Genomic DNA, 23,490 nt, shown 5'->3' on the forward strand with positions numbered 1-23,490 from the left:
AACCGGGTTTAAACTTCTGTCTGTGTTGCTGATGCTGTGACAATAGGCTAGCATAGGCCTACTCCATCTTGTAGGCTAATGATTGTTAATAAGAACCCATTAACGACTTATATGTTTGGGCTGACTCTAAACTGCCTGATTGAATCACCTTCATGAAAACACATTAGCTTTTAACAACAAATGCGCATGCAACTGCAAATGATCAGAACACAAGGCGGCTGCATCCATTTAACAACTGCTTTCCCTCTCCATCCACTTCATTTTTATGCGCCCCTCCCCTGCCGCGTCCTTCTGTTGAGACATTTTTTTCCACCGTGTGCATCAAACCCAGGCTTTCCCAGGAGATCCGCTCGCTGCCAACTCCTGGAATCGCTGGCTGCGTAAACCAGCCATGCAGGCTCTCGTCTTTGACAGGCGCACAATTGATACAGTAGTGATCGCGGAGCCCCCTTGTGGATTAAACAGCGAACTGTGCTGACAAGGTCAAGGGTATTCTTTTCTGTTTAGTCAGGTAATATGGCTAAAAGACCGAGGTGTTAAAATTCCCAAAATAATCACAGTGTTGTCTTTAAAAGAGCGAGGGAAATGTACAGAATCAAGCTCAGCAATATGAAGTAAGGACTTTATTCAATGTTCTTACATGCGTCTTTGGCTCCAGACATTGAACCATTGAATATTAAACACATTTAGCCATTATGGGAGGCAATGGATCTCATTAAACTAATATAAGGCACTGCTAATATTAGATGCTTTCTCTTTGACATTCAGTGATAGTTCATAGCCAGCTAAAAAGTAATTACGTTCGAAATAGAATTCAACAGCCATTACAACCACTCATTTGAAAGGGGGAATGACAATCAGAGTTCCTTAGTTAATATTTATTTAATAGGTCCCTGCTGGGACGGTACCCAAGCCTGCCACCCCTCCATATACAGAGATAATAGCTCAGTGCCAGAGTTCCCGTTGCAATTAGTAAGACCACAGGCACAGCCACGACGAGGAGCCAGAATACGGTTGAACCTGAAATAAAGTACAAATAGTTACATGTAGAAAACGGCAGAGACTTTTTTTATTATTATTATTATTATTATTATTATAATATAGATAACACACAAATATTATACAACAAACAATACAAATTTTCTTCATTACATTTCCACACCAGCATTACATATGTTGGCGTATGCATGTAAAACAAACCTTCTGGACCTTTCCAAGCGGAATCTTTCTTTGACTCATGGAGAATTCTTATAGGACCAACTGCAACATTCTGCCACAGTCCTCCTGGAGAAAATACAATTGAAAGAGACTCAAACTGAGTGGGAGACTTGAGGGTATCCCAACATTTGAAAAAGGGCAATTAAATAACTGGACGTACTTGCTCTTTGTTGGCATATGGAGTCACAGCAACTGCAAAGATCACTTCGAGAAGAATCATCGAGCAGCTCCCATTTCCGCTTGTCCTTCCTGTAGTAGCAGGCCTTCATGTCAACATCGAGGTTTTGGGCCTGCCATGAAACCAGCTTGCAGTGGAGGTAGACCTGGGAACATGGAGTATCAATGAAGTTCAAAATGCAAGTCAGTGCGTAAATGTCAACGAGGCATACACGCAAGGATGCATTTAAATTTACACCTCCTCTGTGTCAGCAAAGCCGAATGCAGCTAGAGAAAGACGGATTTCAGAGGGTTTCTCTCTGGGTAGAAATGTTGCGTTTCCATATTTGCTTTCTAGTAGACACCTTGGAAAAGACAAATAAAACAATTACAATATTCAGTTAACCTTTGTGACATTCAGAATATATGTTAAGCTGATATTTTGCATAACTGCCCAGTTTGTCTAGTTATAAAATGGTTTGGTGTAAAGCATTGCCACAACAAGTAGAACATGTACACTTTGTTGTAGAGAACTCAGAATTTCAGGATTCCCCTCCCTGCATTTAATTAGGAGAATTATGTTTAGTGATTAAAAGCTCAAATCAGGGTGGAGAGGATGCATGACACAGCCATAGCTAAACATGGGCAAATATGGTGGCAACATGGGTATTGATGAAGACACATAACATATCAATGGTGTAAAACCAGAGGTAAAGCTTTGATTAACTATGACACTTAATTCATAAATAACATAACGGTGTTAAACCAGGGGTAAAGCATTTTTTGGGCCGTTTTCCCCTATTCATAGAGATCTGTATCGAAGTGCTCTTTTAGCTTTAGACGGCCCCTTACTGTCAAGTGCATTTCTGATGGATGGAGACACCCTGAGCAGCACAACATGCCTACCCTTCGTCTGTGATTATAGTGTAGGTCTCGTTGGCCAGGTATGGGTCTGAAGACTCAGTCATAACACACTCATTCAGGAAGATCTGCTGTGGTGCATCTGTCCGTACAGCCACGGTGGCCCTGAGCGAGATCTTGGAGCCCACGGTAAAGGTAGTGGAGGGCGCTGGGCCACTGTAGTCATCTGGAGCAGCATAAAAATCAAAGAGGGCATCAAATGGACCAAAAAAACCCCCCATAGTATTTGACTAATGGCACATAGACATAATGCGGCAACCAAAACACAAATCTTTTAGTTGATCCAAGTCACATTTCTTTTGAGGTGTGGATGGCAAAATGGCCTTTTAAATAAAGCAAAGTTACACCAGCTCTCATCAGGTTTGCCAGGATGAGCCAAAGCACCCATGTCAGAGCTGTACTTTAAGTCTGAGGACCCAAGTCTGGCACTAAAAGACACTTGCCACTCATTTTTGTGCATTAGTTAATTTGTTGCAGATCTAAGCCAGCCCACCTGCCTCTGAAAGGACCATATTTGGTTGCTGATACCATTAAAACGGTCATAACAACCCAGCCAATGTGAGGTTAAGAGCATTTGCCTCAGAGAGCAAGAGAGAAGTACAGTGACAACCACATCCACTAACCATTCATTAGTTCCATGCTGAAAACCACTTTCTCTTCATTTGTCCCCGGTATGCCTGACTGAGCAGCCAAGGGAGTCAACAATGCAGGCCTACGGAACATAAACAAGGATCAAGTGTTACAGCCACCAGAGCATGGATAGTCACTCAAACCTACACTGTTTGCATACACACACACACACCGGTCAAAAACACAATCCACAATATGAAATACAGATGGAACTGCAGAGTTTGGTCTGTAGGATAGCAAATTCATGAAGATGATCTTATCTTCAAACACCTGAAAAGCAAAAAAAAAAAAAAAAAAAGAATAATATTCAGTGAACTGATAAGCCTACAATTCTTGATAGGTCACAAATAGTTTGCAGGCTTACCGCTCTCTGGAAGAGACAGTCGTTAAATCCAACATGGAAGAGCACCCCATCCTCATTCACACTTGAGGGGAGACAGTTACCCAGGAGAAATGTATACGGGTTTTGGACTTGCTCTTGCGTCAGTTTCTGGGGCCATTTGATTGTGACTGCATCAGGTCTACAGTCCAAATTAAAACCTCCTGAAAATCAGAAAATTTAAAACTAACTTTAAATTTAACATTAGTTCACGCAAACGCCTTATAGGTCTCAGAGGAATAGGTTCTCAGGTTTAAGTCACTCGTTATGGTAATTGATACCTACAACCAAATCAAGGAACTTTTCATGATTAATTAACTAAATAAAAACAGAGTTAATTTACATTACACAGGTATATGACTGTATTACCATCTTGAGCCAGGCAAGCTGCAACCAGGATCAAAATGACGCCTTGCTGTAGAAAGCACATCTTTTGGCCCTACTGACAGTGTTGACACTGCTCGGCTTTTGTCAGCTAATGATAGTAAAGTAAATCAAAATGATGGGCGGCAGCTGGAAGCCTACCAAGATCTGCCTCCAACAAGACCCAATTAATCAATTCAAGAAGCTCAGTGCAGACACAATTAATCAATTACAGCTGGATGTGTTGTGGAACGCAAGCTCATGTGATTAAATGCAGACTGTCTGTGGGCTTTAAAGCCTGTATCAGGTACACTTTTATGCTAAAACATGACCGATCAAAACATGCTGTTCCATTTAGTAAATGATAAATGAGACAATAATATGACACTCTTTATATTAAGGGCGCTAACATTCAGCATTTAACACATGGTCATTTCAAAATGTAGCCTATTATTTGACTAATTATTATCAAGCTTATTATTTGCATTTAAGACAAGCTTGTGTGCTATCTGATAAAGCAGTGAATGTGAATTATTATCTCATGAATGGTTTCTCCCTTGTCATCAGCAAAAATCAATCTTATAATTTGTTACCATCACAGCCTACCCACTAACTCACAGATGGAACCTCACAACTCTGACTGTTCCAAACTTTATAAAATACTAACACCAAAAATGCCCTAAAAACTATGAATGGTAAAACTGAAGAGGTTACAGGCCAGTTTAGAAATGTATTTATTTAATGGTACATGACATGTTACAGGTGGAAAAATAAAACCTTGCATTGATAAAAAGCTGTAACGTTTTGTATACAGTTTTATCATTTTTAACACATTTTTTCACATTGTTTATTGTAACACAGTTTGGTGCTGTATTTGAAGATATTTGTTACAGTATATTATTTTACAACATGTACAGTTTAAGTTCCCAAACATAAATGAGGTCATGAGGCCATGAGCCAGCTGAAAAGGCCAAATGCTTATCTGGTTTGAATTCCCAAAGCACCTTAGTAAATGAAATATTTTTCAAACTTTAACAACCACTCCAAGACTGAATATACTGGTAATAAAACAAATGTAAACAACGTTTTTTAATCCCTTCACTCACTTGCTTACAATAGAAAAATGAAATGCAAACATCAGAAAACATGACAACCCTGAAACCAAGGTATGTGTTACATTTATAATAAGGACATGGATCTAAATGTCAACCGTTACTTACTTCTAATATTATTGCTCTCTGTTTTTTTTTTTTAACAATATCCTTCTTTAAGGTTGTCTTTCAATATATAAATCATATCACCTTAGTGCTCAGAATAAATAGAATAATTCCTTTATCTGTTTTCAGCACATCAGTTTTGTACAGCTTTGGTACACCTTGCATAGCACACAAATATAATATGGACCCCTGGAAAGGGGTGCGTCATTGAAATGTTTTATAGAATTACCAAAGATGCTTACTTTCCCTTCATGCATCAAGTGCTTCCAAATTACTCACTAGGTCCTTTACTTGTTTTGTCAGATGTGTGCAGTCCGACTTATTCTGCTTCCACACACATCATCTGATTACAGACCTTCTCTGAAAACATTTTAAGATCCATTGGTAAATCCAAAATAATAATCCCTCTGAGCCCCAATATCTGCCAAGCAATATAATTTACAGGATTTTTTCATTTATAAAACCCAAATCGTAATAACGTAATAAAAGATGATACATGTTGGTAAATGAAGTTCTAAAGCACCTCAATGACACGTAAGCCAAAAACCCAACATATGAATTCAGTTCAGCACAACCTAAGAAATTTAGCCTATGACCTTCACATTGCTAGCACAGTCATGTATGAATGATTTGTGTTACTTTGGAAATGTCTGTGTGCTTAAAATGCCAGAAAGTCTTGCTGAACTTTCCCAGCAGTCAACAGTGTCAATCTAACCGCAATATGTCCATGTTTTTATATTTGGTGTTCATTATTCAGATTTTGGCTTACTGTTCCTAGAGTACTATCTAGCATCATTTGATAACAATGCTCCTTTGAGGTTACTAAAGCTTTCTTCAGAACTACAGAAGAACATGTCTGACAAATCTATTCCCTTAGACAGTAATATTTAACTGTAACATGGTAATGGGATGGTCTACTGAATGAAAATGAAGTATTACTGCCCCCAGGGCAACTGCATAGCTGCTACTGACTGGCATCATCTGATGAGGACATAATGTACAAGGGTCAGTGGTTTAAATACAGTCTAAAATGCTCTGTGCATTATACAAACTATAGTACATGGGCAATGGTTCCACGTCAACATATATTTGGAGTCCTGACTCTCCTTGACACCCAGTATTGTATCTCCCAGATACCTGAGGTTAATGATAACTGCAGTTACAGTATTCCTACCTTTGGTTGGTGTGCATCCCAACCAACAGAAAGGTATAACCGTTTTTTAAAACCTACAAACATTCATATATTGATTAAAACACTAAAGACAAATATATAACGGATGGCTCCCAAATCAGCAGACTAACATGCTGATTCTCTGACAGACATTCAATGTGTTTACTACAAACTAATTCACTGAAACCACATTTAACTTATGATAACATATGATCTCACACCTTGATGAGGAGACTTTAAGGCCCGTTTAGTACAAGCTGGGACAAAAGGCTGAGGAGGGAGGAGGGGGTGCATGGCTTTGTGCTTCACAGTGAGGTTTCCTCGACTTGAAGGCGTTATCAAGAGAAAGCCCTGTCAGAGGCCAGGGCACGGTTCAGGGAGTAAGGGGTGAATGGCTGTGGCTCAGACAGAGTTTACTCGTGCTTCTCCCCGCCACCATACACCTTACGGAGGCTAGAGTCCAGCAGAAAGTCAACGGATCTGTAAGCCAGTGCAACAAAAGTTAGGTACAACTCATCATTCAAACAATTAATAAAAACATTGTAAGTCAGTGCCACACACACACACACACACACACACACACACACACACACACACACACACACACATCATAAATCAGAGTCATGTTTTCAAAAACACTCACCAAATGTTACTATAATAATATTCATAAATAAGGTACAATAATATAATAATAATAATACTATAATAATATTCATAAATAAGGTAATAAGGTTTATGTGTACAAGTATCATTGAATGCATTTTGCTTACTTTAGTTTGCTTACTTTAGTTTAGTTAGCTTAGACCACTTGGGAATAAAGCCTCAAGAACAACTGTCAAACTGCACGTTTGAGTGACAGAGACAGTTGGAGGCTAATGGAACAGACTGCTTGTGAGAGACAGCAGCATGCCCTACCAGAGGCTTAGCTAATAAGGTCACACAAAAATAAACGGATTCATGCCCTAATGTTGATTTGACCTCAGTTTAGAAACCAGCTGTAAATTGTGGAAGTGTAGTAAAATGCAGTCAATAAATCCATAATCTGCATAGGAGTATCAGATGTAAGTTGACTCAATTCTCTTTCTCTTTCTCTCACACACACACACACACACACACACAAACCTGTCGATGGGTTTGATGATGAAGGGGATGGTGGAGAGCCCGATGGCAGTGGTGGTCCACTTGCGCACGGGCAAAGGCCAGCGCGTGCCCCGGCCCAGCAGGTAGAGAGAGGCGGCGCACACGCGGTTAATGGTGAAGCCGGGGATGGCCACGGATGCCAGGGCCTGCCAGATGAAGGTGTCCACCACGGCTACGCCCACCCGTGTCGTCTTCCCAGGGTTATCCCCATGCGCCTGGGCCAAAAGGGAAAAAAAATGATAAGCCATCTGACAGCAGTCAGGGCTTACAGTGAGGCTACACCGGGCCTGCGCTGCAACTGAAGCATTCCGTTTATGGAGCGTATGCTGCAACAATTAGTTTCTATTATAATCACTGGAACTGGCTACACCAGACGGTTTCTTGGTGTTTTATGCCCCCAACATTGTCTTCAAGCAGCGCTGCCTGGAAGGCGCTATGGTTAGGCATGGGGTAAGGTTAGGGTTAGGTTTAGGTGCCTTTAAGTCAATGGTGGCAGCGCTGCCTAGAAGACAATGTTAGGGGCATAAAACACCATCGAGCCACCAGATGTGAGAGCGTTGGGTACTTCCCAAACGGAACACTTCAGTTGTGCGCCCAGTGAAGCTCTGATTAGATTAGATTAAACTTTATTGTCATTGTGCAGAGTACAAGTACAAAGACAACGAAATGCAGTTTGCGTCTAACTAGAAGTGCAAAAAAGCAGAAAAGTGCAATGTGATATACAAAGTATAGACAGGTGGTGCATAGACAGGACAAGTAGTACACAGTCGGTCCCCTGGTTATTTTCTGATCCTACTCCTTTCTCCATATCTGTTTATATGGTTCATACTAAATACCCATATGTATTCTGTTTTTCTTATAATATATTCTGTTAATACACTGCACATATCTATATTATTCTTATAATGTTACTGCTACTGCACAATACATTGCACATATTTATATTTACACTGTATTTATTTTACTGTAATCCAACTTCTGTAAACCAACTGTATAATACTGTTTACACTGCACTTATATCCTGTTCTGTCCATGCACCACCTGTCTATACTTTGTATATCAAATTGCACTTTTCTGCTTTTTTGCACTTCTGGTTAGACACAAACTGCATTTCGCTGTCTTTGTACATGTACTCTGCACAATGACAATAAAGTGGAATCTAATTAAAACAAACAAAAACTAGAGCATTTCATTTCATTCAAACCCATTCCTGAAGTACGGTTGACAGAACCCCATTGTCTATATTATTTTATTACTAAATTGAGTAATTCTGAGGAAACTAACAGGGTGAGGTCTTTACTTCTGCTTTTTCTTCCAATCGCCGCAGCTAAAGGGCAAAGACAATGTGACATTGGGAAATGTGATACTGTCAGGCTCTATGGCAATCAGCCAGTTTAGCACATTTCTGTGACACACAGCATAAATCGTGATAAAATAATGTACAACATTATATAAGTCTCTTCAGGGCAATCACACTCTCCATCATCAACGTGATGCAGAAAATACATGCGGGTGGCAACAGATAAAAAAAATCTGATGTTGCCTAAACAGCGACATTCAAGGATCACTGGCTTAGCAGGAGTCAGAATTAGCTCCCTCACATACACACGCATACTCACCACAGCAGCCTTTTTGCCCTTGTCCATAGCATCAGCGGAGACGTATGCCGTGGCCACAGCATAGCTGGCCCACACCACACTCACAGGCACCAGGGCACGGAAGGCCTCCCCCACCTCATTGGCATAGCCTACAGGGCACAAGCAGCACATGCCAGTTTAAGAAATGAGGGCAATTAACAACTCTCCCCAAAATAACGACCTCACTATTGTTTGTAGCCTCTCTAAACAATTTAGAACCAACCCCCCATCCCTTTGCTTCCAAATCCCCCCACCAATCACCTCTGCAAAGCAGGACTCAGATGCTGGTGCCAGAATATATCAAAGTAATAACTCAAATTTCCGCTCATGAGCTGCTAAAGGCGTGCGTACAGTGGGACAACAAACATGTGGCTATATTAAACATGCTGCTTTATTCAGACAAATTAATAAAAAGCAATAACCCCTCTGACATATTTCCTTCCTGAAAGTGGGTCATGGCCTTTAATAATGCTACTCCGTAGTTGATCTCACACAGACAGCTTGGCTAATAACGTTTGTGGGCAGTGGTGTGGGTGTGGGTGTGAGTGCACGTGTATATGTGTGTGTGCGTTGGATGGTATGTTTGTTTGATAGACTTGGACTGTACTGCCATCCTTCTCCAAACCATGTAAACACAAAAAATGCAAATATGAGATTATCTTAAGGTTTCAAATTAAGGCTAAACTTAATAGATATGCAAGGAAATGAGGCAGGAGTGAAGCCTTCATACAAATGCTAGCCTATTCTTTGGTTGTCTTTACCTGTTTTCTTTTGTTGTTGTTTTTTTATTTGTAAACACACTGAATTGCCCATGTGCATCAAATGTGCTATATTGCATTTATATTGAAATGTGCTAGGCCTATATGTTTATGTGCATGATTTAAGAAGGTGTCTTTGATAAAAGCATCTGCCACAATGTGACTAGGCTAAATGAAAATGTATTTTTTTATCTTCAGAAATGCAAATACAAGCGGTCCACCTTGTCATCTACTTAAATTCTTATCTGCTGCCAACTCAAAAGGCACTTTTACAAGGGCAATTTGTGAACACGATAAAAGACAATACAGTTCAAAACATCCAGTGCACATTTTTCCTGTTCATATGCTTGCAAGATGGATTAAATTCAGAAGCTATTCAGTAGGCATTACATGTTTCACCTTACACTTTACATTAATGAAATGGGTGGAGTTAATTCAAGTAATTCATTCAGTTAAAAAAGAATAGAATTGCTGTTAAAGAATGTGTTTGTGTTGTATGTATGCTGCTGAGACCTTGAATTTCCCCTGGGGATCAATAAAGTATCTATCTATCTATCTATCTATCTATCTATCTATCTATCGAATAGACCTGAGGAGTGGGATAATCCAACAGAACCATAGTCTATCTACAAGATAGACAACAGCAGTAACAATGTGAAGATTGTGTTTTATTCAGTTGCTGAACAGTGTTGAGTGTGCCACCTAAAGCCACTGTGTAAAAAAATATAAGCTCTTGAAATTGCTCTTGGGTGCTCCTTGTTGGTGCCCCCCACCCAATCCCAATCCTCCCCCACCTTTTTATGCAGCCCTTGCCACTTAATCTACTAAACCCCTCTTCTACTGCACTTTTTACCTGCATTCACTGCATTTCTTACTTCCAGTAACTATATGCATGTGACAATAAACTTCCTTGTATCCTTGTATCCTTGTAATTGTAACGAGTTGACTGCTTACTGTGTACAGGTGGACCCAGCTAGCCTGAGCTTTCAAATTTGTAACAGTATGCATTTGTCAAAGTCACCTTGGGCCACTATCAGGGAAGCAGCGTCGATATGCAAAACCTATATTTACTGTAGCCAGGCTTATTGAGTAGGCTACCATTAATTAATGAACAGTGATGGCACTAGCAAAAAAAAAACAGAACTAGGAAATCAGTTTGTAGGCGTAGGCTACCTTGTGTTTTTCGGAGGTTAGCCTAGTAGTTCCAGTGAGCTTGTTCCCTTGTTTAAACCTTAGTTACAATTCTGCGTTTAAGCTGCTCACTTGACATTTGAACATGACATGGCTCATTTGAACATGATTATGGCTCAACCAGTTAAGTTAGCCAAACGTTACATACAACTTTGGAAAAGGTTTTAATATAGGCTAAACGTTACAGGAGCTCCAGCCTACAATAACTCCATAGGCTGTATGATTAGCACAGCATGAACGGTCGGTCAGTGACTAATGTGCCTATTGTTATCATAAGGTGTGGTGTTATTTGTTTTTGCATTCATTGAATCGTGAAACATGATGTTAGTCTATGGGCGTTCCCTAAGTTAAATGACTCAACCATGCCATTACGTTAGCTAACTTAGCTTGCTAACCAAGTTAGCTTGGCAACAGAGAACACTGTAGCACAAACAGTTAAAAGTTAGAATTCTAGGCTACAAATAAATATTGTACATTCTTGGCAACACAATGTCCTTGTGGAGCAGTCTACAACACTGGAACTGATAACATTGTCACTGCTGCTGCTACGTTGGTTAATTATCATCATGTCCATCCATAACCAAGTATTGCATAACCCTGTCGATATTCTTTTTGAGATCTAGAACGTTATCGTTAATGTTAACAGTTAACGATAACCTCACTAGCTACGACATATCGCATATGAACTCATACGGATGTATACATTACCCAGAAAGCGGACCCATGTGTCGCGATATATATCAACTTCTTTGCTAGTTTGTTCTGGTGGTGTCTCCATGGTCCTTATCCCATAACATGTGAAGGAGCTAACTTGAGGGTAACGTTATGATAGCCCAAGCAGGTTCAGCCAAAGATTCCGTCTCTGGTTCAGCTGTTCTCTATGCAGCACGGCTTAAGGGTACATCTGCGTGTGACCAGATGACATGAAAAGCGAAAAATAACCAAGCATCATGCAAGAAAACCACATGAAGAAAATTGACCTAGTTTATTAGCTTATTATTCAATTAATTATCACATCATGTCTACTAATAGATTAATTTGGCTTTAGTCTATGTCTATCAATAATTATTTCCATATGCAACAGTCACTGGTTGGTTACTCTACAGTAGCCTTGATTGCACTGCATTATCAGTTAAAATAGGCCTTATAGTTTGAGTTAAAAAGACAATTACGCATAACAATATTAGTATTAATAACAGCAACAGGTCTATCAATATGATAACAATATAAAATATCAACAATAAAATAATGAGTTTTCATTTTCATAATCTACAAACCATAACCAATAATTAATTAAGTTAATTAAGTACAAGGTGAACAGATGAGTCTTAAAATCCCCAACTATCACAAGGCCATAGATTATTAGGCTACTTAATCTACCAATGAGGAAGAGGAGTCTGGACTGTCATCTAGCAATATGCAGATCCAGTCCTATAGGCCAGAGTGAGGGATTTAAGCCATGTCCCATGTTACTCTTCCTTTCACCCACTTCATTGAAGTGCCCTTTGCTGGGGAGTGCCCCTTCACAGTGGAGTGAGCTATCGGATACCACTTGATGTGTCATTAGTAGCCAAGAGTTCACCTACATTAAAGTCCTTTTAATGTCCTTTTAATGGCAAGTCCCTCCACTCGGCGGCCATATTGCAACGCTTTTTGGGGACTTATTGACATCTATCTATCTATAAATGTGTGTGCGCAAGGATTCATGACACCAATCTTGCTCCAGCGGCGAGATCACAACACATGATTGGCACGATGTCTTCACAACACACCACAAGATTGGTACCCTGGAAATCCAGAGTTCTCGCAAGAGCACAATGGAATTGTCTCTGCGAGACACTCTGGCAAAGAGCAATGATGCACGTTACTTTTACCCCAACATTCCTGGGAACCAGCTAAACTGATGAAGACAGCGCTGCAACGTTGGAGGACAGTACACATTGGGTGTAGTGTTATCAGATTGCGTCGCAGTCCGAAATCATTCAGAGTAAATATGGTCTAGTGTTATCCAATTGCGTGCAGTGAGATTTTTAAATGCATGCTTGTTGCCGCCCCTCGAGTTGGGCCATTACATTGTTCTTTGCCAGACCCTTAATCTTTCTAGATTATCAGGGTCTGGATTTTCCAGGCTACAAGATTGGCTCAATGTATTCACAACACAACACATGATTGGCTCAATGTATTCACATGTCGACGTTTTGCCGTGGAAGGGGTGTGATATGCGTAGACAACGCCTATGGCGTTACAAGCTAACCCCATGCGTTTCTATGCAGGATTTTTTGACTGCTGTGTCTCCTCATTAGCAAGTCTCTGCCTACATCACACGCATCGACGGGAGTGGTAGTAGGCCTAGCTAGTTTTTCATGACGAAAAATGCCGGTTCCAGCTGTTGTGTTACCTCTTTCGTTAGCTGTCATAATCCTTCTCTCTAATTTAATTCTGGCTGCTATAGGAAACCAATGAAGAGTAACTATAGTTACTAACTAGGCCTACCAATGAAGACTAACTACTAATTTTAATTAACATGTGCACAAGAGGAATGAGATTTGCATTTTTGGGTAGGTTTGTATTTTTGTCCTATACCCTACTGTCAAACATTACAGATGATCTTTGCTACTGCTATGATGTCAATATATATAAACATTTTCACTTTCTATAAAGATGCATTGGCAACAAGAACAGAGAACTGGTAAAAAAATACAAAAGACATAAGCTTCACAATTGGTTTTAAGAAACAGACCTAAACAACACAACAATATGCCACTAGGCTTATTCATGAGTTTCATCAGGTTCCTTGCCGCAAGTGTAAAATCAAGCACCATGCCGTCTGCATTCATAAACTGGTGCTTGATTATTTTATACACCTGTGGCAAAGGACCTGATGAAACCCATGAATAGGCCTAACAGACGGTCCTTTTTGCCTGAATCCAACTTTCTGTCCAGCGATTTTAGACTGGGTTTTAGGCTTGAAGCATTTATGATTTATATAAATAAATAAATAAATAAATAAATAAATAAATAAAAAATAATAAAAGAAGATAAGCAGGTTCAGCCCTGTGTTTCCTTTAATGCAAATTAGTTTCCTCAAATGTAACAGTGGGATATAGGGGGAGTAGGCCTACGTTCCAGAACGCTTCACAGACATGTTAGAAGACCAATGGAAATGCGCCATGTAACTAGCCAATCACATCCATTAGGGGGTGCTGTTCCGTGGGAGGAGGAAAGTAATGGCTGACCCCACCGGTGCCGAGGATTATCGAAACAAGGCAGAGATCGGAGTCTAGTCCATTTTCAAAGATAATAAAACAATCATGATGCGTTGGATACATTTAGCGCTTCTCCTGATTGCGCGTCCTTGCTTTTCAGACGATGGGCATGAAATGGAGGAGTTTCTCAAGAGAGAGTACTCTCTTTCCAAACCATACCAAGGTAGTAACACTGTAGCCTGCCTGACCGCCTGTACCGCTCAAGCAATATGCTACCGTAGCTTACATAGCCTACTTGGCCGTTGAACTGACAGCAAGCGTCACAATATTATGTCTTTCGAATAGGCACTTCTCTGTCATCTGTAACCGCAGTGCGTATTCAGCCTATTCGTTTAAAAAATGGCAATTTAGTTGCAGTTTCATTGTTTGTATAAGCAGATAGCTGATGTTGCCTAGACTACTCATAAGCAGATGTGCCAGTTGCAGCTTAGTCCATCCTCAGACGCAGAGGCAATGTTACTAGCGTTACGTGCAACTTGTTGTAGAGCTTTTAGTTAATTACACGATGAGAACTTCTTAAAACCCTATCCCGTTGTTTTTTTTTTTGCATAGGTATTGGATCATCCGGCTCTTCTCACTGGGAACTAATGGGAGATGCTATGGTAACAATCGACCAGGTGCGGCTTACACCGGACATGCAAAGCAAACAGGGGGCGGTGTGGAGCCGTATGGTGAGTACCTAGTACATAAATAAAAATGACTTGACTTGACTTGACTACATCTTTAATTGACCTCAGTTGTGAACTAACACACAGGGCAGGAAAATACAAAGCTGTTAACATTCAGCATGACGAATAATGAGAACGTTTCTTCTTGTGTCTCTCTTTTTGATGTTCCTAATCTATTGTGATCACAGCCTTGCCATCTCAAGGATTGGGAGCTCCAAGTACACTTCAAAATCCACGGCCAGGGCAAAAAGAACCTCAATGGTGATGGCCTGGCCATTTGGTATACTAAAGAACGCATGGAGCCAGGTACATTAACATCCAATCAGATGTCAAGCAGTAGCCTATGAATGTTCCTTCAAATGTAATGCAAATCATTGTCATTGACACCACAAATGTAAATTGTGTTTATGTTTCATTGCAGGCCCTGTGTTTGGCAATCAAGATAACTTCACAGGTCTTGGGGTATTTGTTGACACATACCCAAATGAGGAGAAGTACCTGGAGGTAAGGGTTTTCTCTCCATCTATTTTCAGTAAATCATTTATTTACCTTTGGCCAACTAATGAAAAACACATTGTAAATTATAATTATATTTAATTATTGTAAATCATAAAACCGTTGTTGTTAACACTGTTAGGTTATTACACTAGTTATTATAGGTTATTGCACAGATAAGTATTTGTATGTAAGTGTTACTTCAGTTGAAAGCACAGCACAATAAAAATGACATTGTGGCATACCTTGTTCCAGTTAGCAGGTGGTATAGACAGAGGCTTGCGTGAAGGGTCTATATAATGTTGTTTTGTTGCACCCTTTTGGAACTAGGCACAGAAGAAGAGGTACACCCCTCGCTCCGAGGTACTACACCACCCCACCCCAGAAGACAGCATACCCCACATCTCTTATCCACCACACTCCCCCCGCCCCACCCATTTATTTAGTTTCTCACTGGGGCCCCTTTCCCCTCTGTATCTAGTCACTGTCTGTTTGCTGAGAATGCTATCATCATACATATCTAGGCTGACTGTCACATCTGTGGTCTGCATGTGTGTTCTGTGCCTTGCTTCCGACTGGAAGTAAGTGGTCGCAGGTTGCTGATGAGATTACATAACAGGACACTGGATATTCCAGATTCAGCACAGACATCAGATGGACAAATTTCACTTTGTTGAAAATCAGCACTATAGTGTGTTGTTCATGAAAAATAAATAATGCATGTGAAATTGCTAACATCAGTGCAATTCAGATCAAATCAATTGTGCTAAATGCTTTGTAACATTGTCCTCACATGCTATATATGTATATCTCCATATATGGTATGTCATGCATGTCATAAATCATAACAATTCCATAACAGTAATATTATTGATTTTAGCAAATAATTACATGAAGTTATGTCATGTTATTGATGTATTCTATTTTGTTTTATCAGCGTATTTTCCCATATGTTATTGCAATGATTGGGAATGGGACCATAAGTTATGACCACGATAGGGATGGACGACCCACAGAGCTAGGTGGCTGCAACGCGATGGTGCGCAACCTCAAACATGACACCTTCCTCTTCATCAGATATGTACGCCGCAGGCTAACGGTAAGGGACATTTTAAACAATCCTAGAGCATGGGAGCACAGTCACACTAAGTTGAACATGACTTCATATAGTTAACATTCTTCTTTTACAAAAAGACTTACTAATGATCCATTTATACACCATACCTTAATTACTAATTTGCCAGATAACTGACCCTGTTTAGCAGTGGGATCGTGAATGCAAACACACATACAGAAACCTTATACAGTGTCAGTGACCGACCGACTGTATCGATTGTTCAGACTGAATTGACTATTGATAAAGACATTTTTACTCCCCTGCAAAAGGTCATGATTGATATTGATGGCCAGCATGAATGGAGGGACTGTCTGGACATCCCTGGCGTGCGGCTGCCAGAGGGCTACTACTTTGGGGCATCAGCTCTCACTGGAGACCTCTCAGGTACTGAAAACCCACTAGGTCTGATAAGCATGATCAAGTCAAGTCAAGTCGGCTTTATTGTCAATTTCTTTACATGCACTGGTCATACAAAGAATTTAAATTTCGTTTCTTACTTTCCCATGCAGACATAGACATACTTTACATACTAAGAAAAGTAGGCTTTGTGAAATACAATAATACATGGGAACATCTTTTTATTGGGACTTTCACACATAGGTTATCAATCGAGGGGTAGTTATTGTTGTTAGTTTAACCTTTGTAAGAGATACTAGTTCATCTTTGTAAAATATCCATATAGTGACCATTGCACACTTATTGTTTTTCTTAGTTGTTTGCTGAAGGCAGCACTTCTTTTAACAACCAGTTTATTATTTACTGTGTGTGAATGATTCTGGTGCTTAGCATACATGTAACAGAAGTGTGTGTCTTGTTTGCAGACAACCATGACCTGATTTCCTTGAAGCTCTATCAGCTGACAGTTCTACGCAGCAAACTGGAGGAGGAAGAGGAGGAGGAAGAGATCAAGGTCCCTAGTGTGGACAACGTGGACCTCCTGAGACGTATGTGTTCTAGAGTCCGTCTCCTGATGTGTGAATGAATATCTGTGCCTCAGGGCTAAGTAGATGAAATGTAATAGATGTTGAGGGACATAAGTCCTGTCCCTCAGGGCCATGTGAAGAACAGTTCAGTGCATTCATGCACTGGATTTAGGAGAGGATGTGAATGAGCTATTTTAGCTACAACAATAAGATTTGTAGATACTGTGGGGGTTTTTGTGTTAAAAGTAATTGAGAGTTTTCACTTATGCTCGCATTCTTTTTTTAAGATTAAGGCTTAGTTTTAGGTTAAGATGTTCTGAAAATTCTTCTGTCATGTCTAGAACCTATTACTAAATAGATGATGACAACTATGAAGATTCTGTATGAGCCACACAATAATGTTTATAGATGTCCCTGTCCTTCTCACTCTTCATCGACAGCCTACACCACTAATGAAGGCATGAGTGGGGTAGCCATCTTCTTCACTGCCCTCTTCTCCATGCTGGGCCTCTTTCTCCTAATTGTGGTGGGCCTGGTTCTCTATAGCCACTGGTCGGAGAGCCGGCGAAAGCGGTTTTATTGAGGGAGGTTCTACAGGGAAGGACCAGACCTCTCTTTATCAGAACCCAATTTTTAAAAACACAGAAGCGCTACAGATTGGAAGGAAATGAAACCCTCTTGGAATGCTTCCATCACAGTAACATCTCTGAAATCCCACCGCTGACCCCAAGAAATGGACCAAAGGTCACTTTTTTACCTCTGCAAAAGACACTGACACATGCCCTTCTATCAAAAAAAACACTTTGATGACCTGACGTTTCTCAACTGGTCCCCTTCACTCTCGTGAAGTTGTCTGGTTATCAACCTGATGACACTAAAAGGTAGTTTGCAGGTGATTGTTTTTCCCTCTTCCTGCAGTTCTTGGTACTGATTTTAATTATAAGAGTGGCAGTGTGGCTGGATTGTTTAGTGAGAGACCAATTTGAGGTCTTGCCAGATGTGTTTTCTAAAAAATGGTGTGGCAGTGTTATTGAGTACACTGAAGGGCAACTCAGCTCTGTATTGCACTGAAAAGCTGAAATTCCATCTTTGCCATGTTTTAGCTCATGCACTGCAATGAAAGCTCTAAAATATTGCACTGAATGGGCTGAACTTAGTATGCTATTAGTGTACAAGGGCCTCCTACTAAAGCCGTGACATTTACCATGATACAGTTATGCTGGTAAGTTTACACACATCCATGCTAAAGTTGACTAAAAAGAGGAATAAAAAAATGATCTTTTGGAAATTGATCTTAATGCCTTAAGAAAAAAAATGAGGAAATATCCAACCTTTAAGGACACCAATTTTCTTTGAATGAGATTTTCTGTGAAATTTTCCAATTTTCTGTGAATGAATAATGTATCGCAAATAAATAAATGTCCTTCCTTAAAATACAGGTTAATAGTATAAGTATACACGCCCCTATGGTAAATTCTCATAGAGCCAGGCAGATTTTTATTTTTGAAGGTTATTGTTACAGTTATTTCATGGATCCAGGATACTATGCATCCTGATAAAGTTCCCTTGGCCTTTGGAATTAAAATAGCCCCACACTTCCCCCCCATATATTTTAATTAAGCCATTAAGATCAATTTCCAAAAGATGATTTTTTAATTCCTCTTGTTAGTCAACTTTAGCATGGGTGTGTAAAGCACAACTGTAAGTCATCCTGAAGAATCATTGGGAATGTTGTAGTCCTTTTGAAGACAATTGCTCCCTTGTTTTGCCTTTTCATTTTGTGTTATTTATTATGCAACAGATGCTTATGAAATTGAATGTGATTGTGCATGAAGATCCAGATTTTTAACAATATTTCATAGATACCAAACAGACCAAGTAAATAATTGTGTGTGACTGTATGAGTGAGCACTGAAAAAAAGGAATATACTTTTAATTTTGAGTATGAATTATATGATACTGAGCTAATCTGCACAGAGAATATATTGTCTTATGTAGTAAGCTGTTCATAAGTGACCTTCATTCTGCCTTCATTGCAAGTAATATTACTGATCTTTTTTTTTTATATTATGGCTCTATGAATTTGTTTTCTGTAGCCTACATCACAAGCCTCATGGAGAAGGGTTCAGGAGTCTATCTGAGGGTTTAGGTCTCATCCTTGAGGATTTATGCCAGTCACTTTCTGTTTTCTGTTTGTCTTCTAGAATATTTTCTCTAAAAAGTCTGCCTATCTTGGTACAAGTCTGATGCTGTAATTTGTCAAATGATGCTGTAGGCTACTGAATGGAGAGGATTGTGAGATAGTGTCCAACAAGGCTGGAGGAAACATTTGAGAGATAAATCATGTCTTTGGTCACTGCACATATTGTTTACAAGCCTTATATTTATGTTTATTTATTTATTGGTGTATTTATTTAAATTCATCTACATTTATGTGTGCCTGTGTGATGTATTTATCCTATTGCCATCAACAATTTCCCTAATAAAAATGTGTTATACAGTGTGTTAAGTAGTGTGCACTTAGTGTGTAATATGCGGTTGAGGGATTGCATTTGGTTTTGAAATTAACATATCTGATGTAATTTTTCCTCTGACCAGATGGAGGCAGCCTTTCCACATGTTTTTGTCAACTGATCAAGAGCTCTTTTTTTATACTGAATAATTCAGTGTGGTAGATCTGCATGTCATCATGATAGCTTGTTCACCAGATAATAAACAAGATGTCTATCTATACCCTAAAAAGAGACATATGCAAAAAGTGCAGTTATAGACAGTAAACTACTATAACACGTGGACACATTTCCTTTTTTAATAATAGTTCTAATATTTGTTTACAGAAGCAATCTGGGTTGCCTTGTAATTCCAGTAATTCTATCAAGTTAGCACTAACCAATAAATGAAGATTTACACTCATAGAGACCACATCACAAAATCATATTTTGTCTCGTTAACAAGGTTAAATTTCCCTTCACCGTGGCATCTCAATGTACCACATCCAAAATGCTCAGTCTTTCAGCAAACAGTATCACCATCGTGAGCCTGCACATGCCCTACGTGACACAGTGTGTACCATACAACAAATGGTGTCTCCCTTCAGCAGATGAAAGCCCACTTTATCTCCGAGGCACTGCAGGGAAACACTGTGTGTCCTTGTATTGTTCTCTATTCCCCTGATAGCAGCCAGCGCTATGGACACATCTGGTCCAGATCATAGCCGGATATGGGCCAGAGTTGCTTCTACTGAGTGTGTGTGTGTGGGGGGAATCCTCATGAATAATTCCCTGTTGTTACATGCTAGGGCCATTAATGTGCGGTGTGAAAAGTGCTGGGAGGCTCCACTCGCTGACTGGAGACAAAGAGGGGACGACGAGATGCTGGAGAGCCAATGGATTTATTTGTTTTTATTACAAAAATAAAATACAAATGATAAGCAAAAAGAGTACACAGCAGACATTGTTTCTTTTCTTTTTTACTAAAACCAGAGGATTAGATCATCACACATCCACGCATCTCAGTGCTTGTATTCTCTTCTTTTTTTCATTTTTCCTCCTCTCAATCTTTATTTGGCGTTGTTTAGGGGGGGGGTAAATGTGAGATGAGCCTGTGCTTGTGAGCAACTATTTCCTGTTAGAGCCCTCCTACCCCCCACGTTGGCATTTAATTTCATTCTGCACACAAAACCAACCACAACATTGGCATTTGACTGACAACTACCACCCAATAAACAAAGAAAAAGAAGACATATTTAGAAATATCAGTCATAAAACCAAGCATTGTGTGAAGTACTGAATATATGTTGTTGAGCTGAACATTGTTGAACAGCAAAACTAAATGTGAACCCCATATTATATGAGATAAGTATAACAGATACATGTTAAGGAAATGATTACTGATCCTTTATAATAGCATGGCATCTCGTACAGTATCTTTGATGATGCCCCAAGTAATAGTTGTCCATGTCTTGGTTGTGGCAATGACAACATGTCCATTGACATGACAGAGCCTGCAAGCACAGGAAAACAAAGAAGTGGTTGCAATTAAACTCAAAAAAGGCTTACCACAGAGACTGAGCTTGGTAATACACATCATACGTCATCCCATAAACAAACGCCTGAGGAGTTGAGATTGATAAAAAGGCAATGACATCAGACATTGGTTTGCTGGACGCATCCAACAGTGTTCATGGAGACCACAGAGGGTTACTCACAGTGAATCATCACACTGCAGCAACATGCAGGGGCTTGAGAAAAACAATGATACAAGTCCATTGTGAACTGCAGTCATTTTACTCCAACACGAAACAATAAGAATGAACTTATGAATAAATTGCCCTATGGGCGCATCTGCCTGAACAAAATAGTAATGGCTTTTCTGAAGTTTATATTTTTTTCCTTTTTTTTTCTTTTTTTTTTAACCTTGAGGAAATAATAGAAATGTAGTTATACTCTGAGGACCCATCAGCGCCGTAATGAACACGTGTTTGTTTCATTCCGAGTCTTCAGTCAATTCTGTAAAGTCATTTAAATCTATTTTTAAACAAAGAAAATGACAAATGGGGTACAGTGCAACAAGTAGTGGAGGATAGAGTATTGCTTAGACGGACCATCAGGGAGGACGTACAAAGAGAGGGTTACTGCAGCATACGACAGTAGCTCATCTGTTTTTTTTCTTCCTTTTTCTTTTTTTGCATAGCCTAGTTCGTTACAGTACAGGAGAGCAATTGAGGCTTTAGCAGAAGGGGGTTGGTACAAGAACAGATGAGAGCACATCATCACTCAAGAGACGTTGGTCCAAGTGGGAGCAAGGCACAGAAACTGTAAACATCCATGTCACGAATGATGTTCTACTGATGAAAATCACCCTTAAGGAACTTTCCAGCCTCAAGCATGTTTCAGGTTTTTGTTTTGTGTGTGTGTGTGTGTGTGTGTGTAGTCTGAGAAAATGACTTAAGGGAGGACACAAAAAGAGGGCTTTTAAAGGGACCGGCGGGATTCAAATGTTTTCTGTTTGAGTCAGAACGGGAATAATAAATGACATAATAAACAGCATTTCTTAAACTTCCCCTTTTAACAACGTTCAAAGCGGTTAGGGATACACCCAGATACAGTGAATCAGAATTCTGAGATCTCATGCCAACTGCATCATGCTTGTACGAATAAAAGTCACTGCCAGAACGTTTTATTACCGGCATATTAATGGGAAGCTCTTGACATTTGTTACATTTCTCTCATGTGCCACCCAACCATCAAAGAGGAAAGTGGATCTATGACATTTTCCAATAGCCATGTTTCTTCCAATCTGTTTTCTGTGTAACCATGATATTACAGGATTACATGAGGCTTGATTGCATAATTGCCTCCACCATGCTAACACCCCACGTTAGCATGGCTAAGAACAACAGGCGCATGGAAAGTGGTGGGGGTCAGTCCCTCAGGGACCAGACAGGCAGGGAGAGACACAGGTGTTACACACCTCTTGATACACACACAGGAGGGCAAAAACAATGTTACACAACTGGAAAAATAACACATATCAGAAGCAGAGCTACAGAAGGAGGAAAGATTACAATCGTACGTGTATCAACATGACCACATACACACACCAAAAGAACAGTGGTCGTTTTATACCAAAGCGCTCATGAAATCATGACCAATAGCCCTTTTTTGGAGAAAAAGAGACAGAAAAAAGAAAAGTAAACATGTCAGGCCAACAATTTTTGAGTTTTGTTTTTGGCAGAAAACATGCTCACACAAAAAGATGAGTGAACATTGAGAGTGGCCGATTTGAGCTCCTGTTCCTAACATCTGAACCCCTTACATCAGGTTTCAGTAACTTGCAGAGAGGGAGGAAGAAGAAAAACAAACAAACAAACAAACATTCATTTCTATTCCTTACAAAAACATGCACTTCTACATCTATTCACAGATATCTCCGATAAGTAACTCTGGGGGAAGGGGGTTGGGGGGGCACCAGTAAATAGCATCCCCCTTATCTGTGAAAACACAACAGCATGCATTCCACCATGTGCCTCATATCATTTACTGAATAGTCGTGACAGCGTTACTTAGGACATTGGGAGAACAGGGGGCATACAATACTACAGGGAGAGTAAAGGGACTTCAGAGAAGACTGCTATCTACAAACTATAAAGAGCACACACAAAACATTGTGCTCTTTCTCTTTCGCTCCTAGACCACACCGCATCCTCCACACTGTCAAGGGCGAGCTTCCTGAAACTGC

The 23,490-nt window shown here is 39.9% G+C and overlaps 3 protein-coding genes across 3 annotated transcripts; 1 reads left to right on the top strand and 2 right to left on the bottom strand.

Annotated features, from left to right (window-relative positions):
- Positions 1 to 866: 866 nt before the first annotated feature.
- Positions 867 to 3,782, bottom strand: LOC125305017 (zona pellucida sperm-binding protein 3-like). The gene is made up of 9 exons (XM_048259611.1): positions 3,674 to 3,782; positions 3,290 to 3,468; positions 3,098 to 3,195; positions 2,919 to 3,007; positions 2,281 to 2,461; positions 1,634 to 1,739; positions 1,379 to 1,541; positions 1,201 to 1,284; positions 867 to 1,020 (listed from the first exon to the last, which is right to left on the bottom strand). Exons 1-9 carry the CDS (start codon positions 3,732 to 3,734, stop codon positions 872 to 874), a joined length of 1,110 nt encoding a protein of 369 aa, XP_048115568.1. The 5' UTR covers positions 3,735 to 3,782; the 3' UTR covers positions 867 to 871.
- A 595-nt stretch (positions 3,783 to 4,377) lies between these two features.
- mtfp1 (mitochondrial fission process 1) lies at positions 4,378 to 11,654 on the bottom strand. The gene is made up of 4 exons (XM_048259928.1): positions 11,490 to 11,654; positions 8,815 to 8,942; positions 7,178 to 7,410; positions 4,378 to 6,535 (listed from the first exon to the last, which is right to left on the bottom strand). The coding sequence occupies exons 1-4, from the start codon at positions 11,557 to 11,559 to the stop codon at positions 6,469 to 6,471; spliced, it is 498 nt and encodes a 165-aa protein (XP_048115885.1). The 5' UTR covers positions 11,560 to 11,654; the 3' UTR covers positions 4,378 to 6,468.
- Positions 11,655 to 13,999: 2,345 nt separating this feature from the next.
- lman2la (lectin, mannose-binding 2-like a) lies at positions 14,000 to 19,755 on the top strand. Its single transcript, XM_048258120.1, has 9 exons — positions 14,000 to 14,210; positions 14,600 to 14,718; positions 14,904 to 15,021; positions 15,137 to 15,219; positions 15,541 to 15,573; positions 16,148 to 16,309; positions 16,597 to 16,711; positions 17,149 to 17,271; positions 17,691 to 19,755. Exons 1-9 carry the CDS (start codon positions 14,093 to 14,095, stop codon positions 17,831 to 17,833), a joined length of 1,014 nt encoding a protein of 337 aa, XP_048114077.1. The 5' UTR covers positions 14,000 to 14,092; the 3' UTR covers positions 17,834 to 19,755.
- The last annotated feature ends 3,735 nt before the right edge of the window (positions 19,756 to 23,490 follow it).

The sequence above is a fragment of the Alosa alosa genome, chromosome 12, assembly GCF_017589495.1.
Source record: "Alosa alosa isolate M-15738 ecotype Scorff River chromosome 12, AALO_Geno_1.1, whole genome shotgun sequence".
NCBI classification, from domain to species: Eukaryota; Metazoa; Chordata; class Actinopteri; order Clupeiformes; family Clupeidae; genus Alosa; species Alosa alosa.